The sequence below is a fragment of the Enoplosus armatus genome, chromosome 14 (genome assembly GCF_043641665.1).
Source record: "Enoplosus armatus isolate fEnoArm2 chromosome 14, fEnoArm2.hap1, whole genome shotgun sequence".
NCBI classification, from domain to species: domain Eukaryota; kingdom Metazoa; phylum Chordata; class Actinopteri; order Centrarchiformes; family Enoplosidae; genus Enoplosus; species Enoplosus armatus.
The window spans coordinates 12456491-12468535 of NC_092193.1; the positions used below are offsets into that span (position 1 = coordinate 12456491).

The window sequence follows — 12045 nt, forward strand, 5'->3', positions numbered from 1 at the left end:
ACAAGTGGACCGATCAGCTCACTTGGAGATGAGACCTGAGACAGAACTTCTCCCCGTGGTTCCCTAATGGTCTGACACGGTTTCTTTTGAGAGCAGACGAGCTGTTTTCATGCCACTTTCGGGCTCTTTTGGTCAGACACTGAAAGGCTGTCTGATTGATTAATTGGAGGGGGCATCTCAATGTGGACACAGCGTTGAAGGTAAGCGTGCTTTGTTCTCTGCGTGCAACAGCCTCAAGAGTTAAAACATCTAACGTATATTTTAAATGTTCTACTCTTTATCAGGTTGCTCTGAAAAAACGGATGCTTAATGCATTTTTATCTCATGTCAAGAAAGGGTTGTGGCTGCCACAGCAGCAGAAATATTTCCCTTGTCATCTTGTGGTATCAGTTTGGTTGTTGCATAATCCAAGAAGTGTAGCAATATCTTGACTGTCCCACCATGTGACTCACAACAATAACGCCTCCATCATATTCTTATGTAAGTTTCTGGTCGGATTTAGATTCTGTTTATACCCACAGTCCTCGTAAAAGTACAAAAAAAGTATGCAGTAACTGCAGGAATTGCAGTGATTGTTAATTTAATCACTCAAGCTGCTTTACTTGCACCAGTGTCTTTGTCTCCCTCCCTGTCTGACAGAAACATTTCAAGATTAAGTAATTCATGCTTTTAAAACTAACCGACAGTCTCTTGCTGCCTCTAAAGAAGGGTTTTCTTTCCTCACAGCTGCCATATTGTCCTCACCGTTACACTTCCTCTGGGATAAAGCCAGGACACACTGAGACACAGCTGAAAGAGGTCAGACACACTCTGACCCAGATCCCCTGCAGGAGGACATGGAGGTCCTGCGGCGGTCCTCTGTGTTTGCTGCAGAGGTCCTGGATGTGTTTGACCGGTCGTTGACTGAGAAGGAGCTGGTGTCCCAGTCTAAAGCCTTGTGCAGAGACTACATACTGTCCAGACTCAACCAGAATGGACTGGGATGGTCCAAAACTGAACTCAACCTCTCCCCCTCAAATTCAGCGCTGGCTGAGGTGTCTTTGGTGCTTCTCTGTCTTGGTAAGAGACACCTGAACAAGCATTGGGGCAAAATGACATCTTATAGCAACATGTATGCACTTTCAAGGCCATGCTCTTATTTCCTTGTGCACTTTGAACCTCATATATAGAGGACGTTGCGGTTTATGGTCGGTGTCTTAACCTCCAATTTTTACATTTTTAATCTGCTCTGCATGATTTGTGTTTTTCATTTGGATCTGGATCTCACAATACACTTAGTGATGGACAATGATGGAATATAGGTGCCAGATGTTTGTTCATGTTTTTTAATGCAGTAGTTCATCAGAAAATATGGCGTTTTTGAATATTTTCACCATCTCGTAATATTAAGAAATCTTTTTTTTTTTTTAATCCTGGATTTCAGGATCCTCAACGTGATCCAAATTTGTGGCAAAAAACTACTTTCCATCAAATTCCATTGAAATATGCTTTTTATTTATGCCTCTGATATGTTTTTGAGATACTAAAAACTAACAAACAGATGGAACTGAAAACATACCCTCCTTGGTGGAGGTAAGAACTGGTGCAGCATGCAGTAAAAGAGGACACATTATCAGTTATAATCAGTAATCAATAACTAAGTCTTGGATTTGAGACTTTGCAAAAGCTTGTGTGGGTCTTCTTGTTAAAATGCACATTCCATGTAACAGTACATGTCTTAAGGTCAATGAGACCAAAATAGGCAAACTCTCAAAAGTAACTTTATTGTCTATGTATCCTAGAGAAGATTAAGATTAAAGACTTAAGTCATTTACACTGGAAATGAAGCGCTCTACAATCTAACAGGATATTGATCAATTCATTGCTTTCAAAGCGATCAATAAACTCTCATTATCTGGTGTGACTTCAGCTGTGTGATGTGATCACGCAGTCTCTGCCTTCTAATCTACTTTTAGATAATAGTAGGCTGAGGACTGAGATGACTCAACAGAGCTAGAGGAGATAATTGATTCATATGAAACATAAGAAACTAGACTTGACTCTTAAAATGATGTCCACTTCCGACGCTGTGTACTGTGTATTTCAAGCTTTGGGCAAATGTTGAGTTAATGATTATGTCTGTGTGTGTGTGAGAGAACAGCTTGAACCAAGTGATTACATCTGGAGGATTTGACTCTCTTGAAACAGCAGCTATAGTGCCCAGCGTCTTTTTAAGAGATGCCAGCAGAGACGTAGATGTTTTACCTTAACATCCTGGCGGCTGAGTGACCCTCCACCTGCAGAATAAATACTTTGAGTCAGTTGAATTTTATAATAGCTTGTATGACCCTGAGTGTTTAAATAATTGTTCTGAACTGAATCTGTGTTTTGGTTTCTGTCTCTTTTGCTCCTTCCTAACAGACTTTTGATGCTTCTCTCTTTTCTTGTCTGTGCTCTCCCTCGGTTACCTAGGCGACGAGCTGGAGTGTATACAGCCCAGTTTGTACAGGAACGTGGCGCGGCAGCTCAACATTTCTGTTGCCATGGAGAATATGGTTTCGGATGCCCTCATCGGCGTGGCAACAGAGATCTTCTCAACAGGTACACGGCTGTTGCTGAAGGTGATGACGATGATGATGATGTAGCTCACTGTGTGCTGGTATCCAAGGTGGACACTAACCATGTAGTCTTCAGACAAAGCAGATCTGCCAGCACAGGAAGTGATTTACGCTTCCACAGTGTCTCAGGCTACTGAAGAAGGCAGTTACTGCGATTAAACAGGTGTGCCTGGGCAGTTTCCATCAGGCTCTTTTGGCTGAGAGGTGCTTTCAGTGAGCATGAGTGAGTGGGTGTGAAGAATACGTAGGTGGAGCGAGACTTCATCTAAAACACATAATTGCTCCTACAGCTGTCTAGAGTCACTAAGTTTAGACACCCGGGTGTTTCCATAACAGATAGCACCGACTAGTTTTATAGTTTGGATTAAAGTAAAATATTCTTCTCTAGTTTTTGTTTTGAATTTAGGCATCGTATGACCCAAGCAGTACACCCATGAAATTAATTGCTAATCATGTGATATTATGCCCGTCGTGACCAAGGCCATTTAGGGTTTTCTGAAAATAGTTACTACATGCATTGTTGGGTTGTTCTAAAACCTTTCAGCAATGCTAGCGGCGTGACTCAAGGGACGGCCATGTCTGTTGGTTCACCACTTTGGTCCAGATTGAAATATCTCAACCACGACTGGATGAAATTTGGTGCAGGCATTCATGGTTCCCAGAGGATGAATCTTACTGACTTTGACGATCCCCTGAATTTTCCTCTAGCACCATCATGTGGATGACATTCATGTCTTTTGAGTGAAATGTCTCGATAACTATTGAACTCTGGTACAGACGTCCTTGTGCTATGACCAGGTCCAAAGTTCACCCTGTCCAATACCTCAGACATCAGTCTCAGTTGTACTGTAGTGCTAATTAGCAAATGTTCTAACACGCTAATAAAACGGTAACCAAAATGTCTTTTGTATGTAGAGATGCATGTTGAGAGAGGACCTTGGTTTTGTCAGTCTAGCTAGGTCTTACTGGACTGGTGTTAAGCCCCTTTTAGACTGTAGGTCTTGACCTGAACTTGTGTGTGCCATCTCTTGGACTTGTTTTAAGTTGTCTTGACGACAGATGTGCTTTGTACACTATTCAAAGCAGCACTGACATTTTGAAGTGTCCAAATAAAAAGAGCGACTTTCTGTCCTCCTGTGACGCTGCAACTACAATTTGGCAGGAAAGATCAAAAATGGACTCGCTTGATATCATTTTCATGCCTGTGTTCTGGCAGAGCTTGTGCTTGTTTTGACGTCACGAGGGTGCCATTTCTGGAAACAGCGTGGGATTCCTCCTGAAGAATAACAAACTGGTGAACCCAGGCTGCCCCAGCCTTCTGGGACAGGTCGAAACCTGGATATAAATAGAAACACGCATCCAAGTTTGTTTTTCCTGCTGTCCGGAATTTTGTTTTATAACAAACCTATTTAGCTTTTTGTCATTCCTTATTATGCCTCCAAGTGTTTAACATGAATCTAGAGAGCGGCACAAAGGAGTGATGTGTCCAGTAAATCGACGTATCATAACCACACATTCTTTTGGAAGAGGTCTCGCGGCCATCTGTACTGTGGTCTCCCTCAGTAAAATCAACATGGCTTGTCTCTCCTCCATCTATCTTCGCCTGCCTCCCACTTCTGTTCTTTCTCTTTCCGCCCTCTTCTCCTCCAGCTTTATCCCTGACAATCTTGTCTCTATTCTTGGCCTGCCTCTCAATAGGGAGCGAGACGTGACGTACTCTGACAGCTTCCGTGGACAGTTATCTTATTTAAGCTTGCCCAGAGCTCTATCCCCTTATAGCCACAGTCAGACACTGTAGGTCATGACAATGCAAGCAGGTCTAAGGAGGCTAATGCCATTAGGCCCTGCACTGCATCACCAGCGGTCGTTATAACAATCCCTGCTGCCTTGGAAACTGAATGTCCGGATGCCCTTAATTATCAGACTGGATTGTTTAGGTAGAATTGAGGACAAATAGTTTGCCCTTTTTCAGCTTTATGACTCTTGATTGCTTCTTACTTCATTTTCTGAACCTGTTGTAGAAACTGCGTCAGTGTTCACCCACCTCTCTGCAAAAGCAACACAGTCTCACCCTCTTTTAATTTGCCACTGGCACGCTAAGGTGTCTTATCAGCTACATTAACACAAATGCACTAGTTTGTTGACTTAAACCTGGTGGTTACAGTTCATTTCAGTACAAGGTCCACCGACAGCCCCACATGCTTCGTGTCAGGTCACAGAATATGTTACAGACTTTGAGGAAAGAGAAACCGTAGAGGAGATGGGTGTTAATGCTTGGATTGGCACCCATGAGAACAGGAAAGGAGTGTTTTAAGCTGGGATAAATATGGCAGTGTTATCGATTCCTGTCAGGAAATTCTGCCACCGTGGAGGCTTGAAGCTCTGATCTTCTGGATAAAGTGTGAATGTTTTGCTTCTCACTTATCAAACCACTGCTCTGTGACTGCAAGACAGAATCAATATGAGCGTGCACTGGTGAAGCTTAAAGACCCCTCCAGACATGTTTTAAAACCTGTAAAAATACTCTGCTTTGACTAATAATTTGTATCTGACGGTTTTACCTCATGAAAAGATATCTTTAAATTACATCTTCTCCTTCATTGGTACATTTATGAATATGCAAATCTTGTTTTAGGTTTTAGGTTTCACCATATTATTTGTGTAAATTGCATATTGGACCATGATTGGCTCCAGGCTAGTTGTGACGTCTCAAGATCCTGCTCATATGTACATGTCTTAATCACAGATTGAGCCTAAACAATTATTGTATTTTCATCTATTAGCCTGTTGATTATTTTCTCGATTAATACTTTAATCAAGAATTAATGTGAAAAATGCCCATCACAGTTTTCTAAAGCCAAAGGTGTTGTTTTGCCTGACTAACAGTCCAATACCTAAAGATATTCAGTTTACAAACATAAAACCCCCCAGAATATATTCACATTTGAGAAGGCATTTTTCTTAACAAATTACTCAAAGAATTAAAAGATTATCAAACTAGTTGGAGATTAATTTTCTGTCGATCTACCAATCAATGAATCGACTAATCATTCCCCCTTCAGCAGATGAATTTGAACACTTCTGCACGTACGTCACTCTGCACAATGTAGCTCAGAGAGAAGAGAAGTAACAGTAAGCAAAACACATGAATGATGAGCATCAGGGCTTGCACATCTATCTATAGACACAAATAAAGACATAAAACATAACCCAGTGATGTCTGTTTTTCTGGCTGCAGGTATAACATGGGGTAAGGTGGTGTCCCTGTATGCAGTAGCTGGAGCACTGGCGGTCGATTGTGTCAGACAAGGCCATCCAACCACCGTCCACATCTTAGTGGACAGTCTGGGCCAGTTTGTCCGCAAGTTTCTGGTTCCCTGGCTGAAGAGACGGGGAGGATGGGTAAGTGAGCGCTGCTGTACGTGCTGATACTCACGATTACTTACTGGCATGATGCATGAGCAGCTTTTCTTTCTTTTTATATGATTAATGCTGCTGCATACTGAGACATTTTGGGGAAACATGACATTTAACCAAGTTGACATTTGAGGCAGCAAGAGGGAAAAGGCTCTGCTTGTATCGCGTTTCTCTGGGGATTAAAACTGGCAACACTCTACTGCTACATTTCTTTTGCTGAAGCTAGATGACTAATTTATCTAATCTTGTTTATGGATCAGAGCTCAGTTTGCTTTCATAAGCTCTGATAGTCAGAGTTAGAAGGGAGTTACATAAAATCTGATGGTGGCTTGCTCAGAAAGCTCCTCCTAAAATACTGTAACTTCCTGTTGGTTAATCTGATGCAAAGACTTGCAACGTTAATATGTTTCTGTGGCCCTCTCTTGGTTAAAAGACAGCAAATGTATTTTTGCATTTGATATCAACCTCAATGTATTTTTATCAGGTGGAGATCACAAAGTGTGTGGTGAAGAAGGATCTCACCCCTGAACAACACTGGCTGTCCTCTGTCATGGAGTCCCTGAAGTACTTCCTCACTACAATGTACGTCTACGTCATGAAGGAACCATGAACAGCCGAGACAGAGCGCACAGGAGTCATCATCACTGTTTGATGTGAGAATGAAATCTCAAGACTTGTCAATAAACGATGGAGTGGAGTCGCTGTGCTTGATGGGGGACTGAGCCTGCCAGCAGATATCAGTTGGTCGCTGAATGGCCATCAACTAATGTTTCATCAGCATCCTGTTTGTGTTATCTCTGTGTCAGATAAGTCTGTAAGTGATTACCCTTCATCCAAAGAGTAGTCATGGTGATATTTAAGAGCATTAACGGCAACTGAACAAGTTTGTGTCTCTCCACCTCTTCAGCATATTGTCACACTGCGTACACCAGTGCAGTAAAGCAGCTTCTCCAGTGTTGTAACTGTGATGTATGATGGTGTTCAGGCTGAATGTGAGCAATGGGAGGCTGTTTGCACTCCTGAGATAAACTGTTTCAAGCTTTCATGTGCTGTTTGTCTCAGAAAATATACCTGACGGAATAATGAAGGTGAAAGTGATGAAAGCTGATGCTCAGCTGGCTGGGTCTCGTTAGTTTTCTGAGTCTGAAAAGAAGCTAAAGTGTTTCACACGTGAGAGCGATATCAAGTGGTATCGACTGCTCACATTTAACAAGTTTGATTTACACTTTTGTACTTTATCAAAGCACAAACGGTGTCTCTTTCCAAATATGATCCGATATGTTGTAACCTATTAAACTTTCTGCTGCAGTTTTAGGCACCGTTGAAATGTTGGGTCTCAGTTTGCCCATTTTTGGCCAAAGAACTTAAATAACAATACGTACTGCATCCACATATGTTGGTGGTATTGATTTCCTTTTTAATCTGTAAATAGTTTATTTATGATTTTTAATTTTTTTTATTTCGATTAAGACTTTAACAATTGAAGCCACTGCAGTATAAAGACGGCCACTAACGACTCTTGAGGAGGATTGTGTGGTATGATTGATGGTTGTCACTTTCAGTGTTCATTTATAAATGTCTGTCTGAACATTTTTTTGAAAATCCACAATAAACTTAACAAAATCTTCACCCATGTACTTACCGTGTTGATTATTTTATGATACTTTATCCCACTTTATTATGAGATATAAGCAATGGTCTTTTCCTTTGAAGTAACTAAAGTAAAACAAAAAACAACCTGAGGGCTTACAGGTCATGGGAAGTAAAGGAAAACTGGACAGAAGAGATGTGAGCAGTGAACTAGGCTGGTTAAAGGATGCAATGTACAATGATTACCAAAGCTGTGAAATAGACTTTTAAAACTTACACTAATAAAGTGGCAATTAGGTGGTGTCTTAGGGGTTTAAAGCACTGATGATATAATTGCAACATCTCCAACAAATACTACTACAAAAAAAAGAGTCAGACATCTGGTCGCAGAATTATGTCATGCTGAACAATTAAATCCATAAGGGCAGAAAAAGGAGCTTAAAACATCAAGCTATTAAAATAAGTAGAAAAATAGTTGAAATAACTTTAATTTCTTTTAATGTAGCCCATTTAGTAACATCAACCTGAAAGACATAAACCAACCTTGGACATCCTGAAACACATGAAACTCTTTGAAACTCAAAGGGTTGTGTTTACTGACTTAAACCATAACCACAAGCACAATAACAAACTCTCTGTGACTCTGACTTTCACACTCACAGAAACACTTGAAACACAGTGCATTGACTCCAGAGGGACAGCAGTTACTTTAGCTTTCAATCTTATAACAGTGCAATGAAAGATAAAGATAAGAGGACACTTTACTTGACATGAATTAATCCGTACTTTGTAAGCTTTACAGCTCCAAGATTAAATATTTGGACAATATATATTAAGATCACCCATAGCAAGCACCCATCCTCAACCAGTGTAACAACTTAATGCAAATGCAATATGAAATCTTTATTTTGTTATTAAAAGGTTCCCTGTGGAGTTTTAGACCTCTAGTAGAGGTCCCGTTATGAGTGGGTCCTGTTTCTTTTAAATCTTGGACTCACATCCACGTGTGTGAGTGAAGATACGCTGCAATGTTCCAGCGACGGCAGGAAAGAAGAAGACTGCAAGCCAGTCAACATGTATGTAAACAATGCAGAATTTAAAATACGCTTTTGCAAATGTTTTACGAGGAAGGAAATGTTTGTTTGATCTGGAGGATAAGCATAAATCTGGTGAATAACGCTGAATGTAAACATCACTTTGGTTTGTTTACAAGAAAACTCCACAGGGGAACTTTAATGTTTGAATTAGACTGTAACATTAACTCTTGGGAAGTCTGTTCCACTGTAGCGCCTAAACAACGCCTCATTATTACTGTATGTAATGTATTGTAAGATTTACCTTGTGGTTGAGTTTGAGTTGATTTACATTGTTTTATTTCTGATCTGTGTAGCTGCACATCTGTTTACATCATCGTCTGACTCAGCTGTGATTATTGATCAAGCCTTTTTCAGCAACTTGTATCTTTCTGGACCAAAGTATTTCTGTGTAAAGGAAGCCTGCCAGCCTCTTGGGTCAAGATGACCGACGGTAGGTGATGTGCAAGTGCTGCATCAGTGCCTGGTTGTCTGTTGCCATGGAAACTGTCTGCTCCAGCCTCCCATCTGGTCGGAGCTGAAACACTCTAGAAATCTGAAAGATGGAAAAGAGCAGGCAAGGTCACGGATACAAAAAGGAGCAAAATGAGTCATTTTATTCATTAAAATAAGTTCCTAGACAAAAGTTCTGTTGGTGTTTTGAGGACTGAGTGGGCAGTAATATTACACAGATTTGATTTTAGCGAATAAATTAATATTGACTGATCAGAGAATCAGTTTTACCTTCTGTACATGCGGCTCCCTGGCAAAAGAGATTCTGGCCAGAGCCTGACTCTGCAGGTTCAGCTGCTGCGCCGTCAGCTCCCCCTCCTCAATCTCCACCAGACCTGCACAAGAAGACACACTGGACTCAAAACATAGGAAATTGTTTTAAATCATTTATGAGTGTAATTTATGTCAAGTATTTTGCATCATGTTTGTTTGGAATCTATTTGCACTGCGGCCCCGAGTCACATCTAATATAATGAATGTGAAATACATTTGTATATTCACATTAAGTGGCTGATTCTCTCAGAGGAGCCTTTACATACTTAGCCTCTGCACACCTGGTATGACTCTTTCGATATTAATTAATTTAATTTAACCTGAAATACAAGAGGGAGCCTGGTTAATAAAAACAAGGGTTCCTTCAGTGACATGAACGTAACTACCGGAGTTCTGCGCGATGATGAAAGCCACTCTGTTGCTTCCTGGCTGCATTCGAATGAAGCCACACTCCTTGTGCAGAGGCTTCTTGGTCTCTGCATGGGAGGCACTGAACCTGTCAAACACATAACAGTGTGAATCAGCGGCTGAAGTCTCTCAATGTGGTTCCTAAACGACAGGAATCAGGAACAGGTTTTACTCTAATAATACCGACAAACCCAGCAATGGCGCTCGGTGTGGTCGGAGGTGAAACAGGTGTGAAGTCTAATTGCTCACAGAATAACCTACATGAAGTTGATGACTGGTTGTCCCACATGGCTGAAGTGCAGCTTCTCAGTGTAGCGGAAAGGTTTTATTGTGGGAAAACAGCCCTCCCCAGGTTCATCTGACTCCCAGGTACCCAGAAGCCAGTCTAGAGGGAGAAGGCCTGGATTCAACTCCGCTGATGGTAAAACACACAAACAGTTTGGTCCAGTATAAAGGAATATATCAAATACACAGATATTAGTAAAAAACAAATACATCAACATACATTTCTCTCAGTTAACCAACAGGTCTTTATCACTTGACTTGTCAGAGTAGGAAAGCACAGGTGTTACTAACAACATTAACAATGGCTCTGTTGTATTCAAATGTCCCAGTGAGTCATGGCAGCGAGTCAGCATGAACCATACCAGGACCCTGAAACTGAAGCAACTAAATGGAATTCAGCCATCATTCATTTTATCATTTACACTTGTGTTTTTCCTACAAGACCTATTATCTATAAGAATATGGATATATAAACTTTATATAACCGGATAGAAAGAAAAACAAACAGCCAGACAAAACAAAAAGGACAAATACATACAAAAAAGAGAGCCATATAAATGGAACGCCTCTACTGTACTGACAAATCAAAAGACCATTTGAAAAGAAATGTTAAGACACATAATTTAACTCTCTCCGAAAAGTGTTTCTACTCTTTATCTTGTCTTTTCTATCATTGAAATGTATCCTATCTTTAAATCTCATGGTCATTGGATTTTATTATTCTCTTATGTAAAGCACGTGTTGCATTTTATGCATGAATGGTCCTATAGAAATAAAATATCATTAAAAATTGCCTCACAATTAAGTAACTTGCTCTTCATTCAAACTGTTCTTGCAGCAGTGAAGGAAGGAAATGGTAAGTTGAGGCATGGGAGGGTCTGAAATGCACTATGATTGCTTCTCTCTTCTTTTAAATCAGTAGGTGGCAGTAATGTTACGGTATGGTCGAAATTTGGCAGAAATAAAAAGAAGACGATTCCAAGTACAGGGGAAGGTGACTGATTTGTATGGCACTCATATAAAAATCGAAACTTTGCAAACAAGACGCAGTTATATCAGCATCCTTTCAGAATCGGTCACAACAATTAGGACTCATTCTTTGACATGCAGAGGTCAAACAGCTCAATCTGTCCGGCGGTTGCAATTTGTTTACTATCACAGAAGCTAACGTTAAAGTTAGCTACTTTCGTTTTCACAGGTAGGTTAAATTCGCTAAACGAAAACACATTGCACCACATTTTTTTTCCTGAAAATATCAAACAGTCAGCGGTGGGCTTGAGTTGGATGTAAAAAGGGCTGCAGACAGACAGACAGACAGACATGAGGACACATTTTACGTTTGCACGTTGATACATTTCAGTGAATTATTTAGCTAAAAGCAACTACATACTAATTTAACTGTATGCTAACGTTATTACAAATCAACAGAGTATGCAGTCAGTTAGCTTGTGGTCACCGTGACATTGTAGCTAGCTAGTACAGTTGACATTGTTTCAATATTATTCTTAATTTAAAATGTCACCATCGTCCTACCTGTGTTATTTACAGGACACGCCATTAATAAATCAAACTGCAGTCAAGCGAGTATAAATGCATAGAAACAGGCGGAAGCACAAGATTAAATGTCTCTAAATTAACAGTTACACTGCGACTGTGTTGATCCAGTGTGACGTAATTTATAGACGGACCAATCACAGCAGGGGATCTTGGGAAATGTAGTTCAGACAGTTAAGAACTACAGATATGTAAAACAACCTTGAATGACATCTATGGACTTTTGCAGCTTTTCTTTGTAAGCCATTTCTTACTGTTACCACACATTGAGGCAGGAGAAGTGTTTGATAAAATAAAGCACACTTTATTGACATCTTTCAGTGCACTCGGCATGG

The 12045-nt window shown here is 40.5% G+C and overlaps 2 protein-coding genes across 2 annotated transcripts; one reads left to right on the forward strand and one right to left on the reverse strand.

Moving 5' to 3' along the window:
* bokb (BCL2 family apoptosis regulator BOK b) lies at positions 1-7643 on the forward strand. The gene is made up of 5 exons (XM_070918924.1): positions 1-200; positions 727-1059; positions 2452-2580; positions 5836-5999; positions 6499-7643. The coding sequence occupies exons 2-5, from the start codon at positions 837-839 to the stop codon at positions 6622-6624; spliced, it is 642 nt and encodes a 213-aa protein (XP_070775025.1). The 5' UTR covers positions 1-200; positions 727-836; the 3' UTR covers positions 6625-7643.
* A 433-nt stretch (positions 7644-8076) lies between these two features.
* thap4 (THAP domain containing 4) lies at positions 8077-11795 on the reverse strand. The gene is made up of 5 exons (XM_070919432.1): positions 11690-11795; positions 10133-10286; positions 9850-9959; positions 9422-9525; positions 8077-9233 (listed from the first exon to the last, which is right to left on the reverse strand). The coding sequence occupies exons 1-5, from the start codon at positions 11712-11714 to the stop codon at positions 9117-9119; spliced, it is 510 nt and encodes a 169-aa protein (XP_070775533.1). The 5' UTR covers positions 11715-11795; the 3' UTR covers positions 8077-9116.
* Positions 11796-12045: the final 250 nt, after the last annotated feature.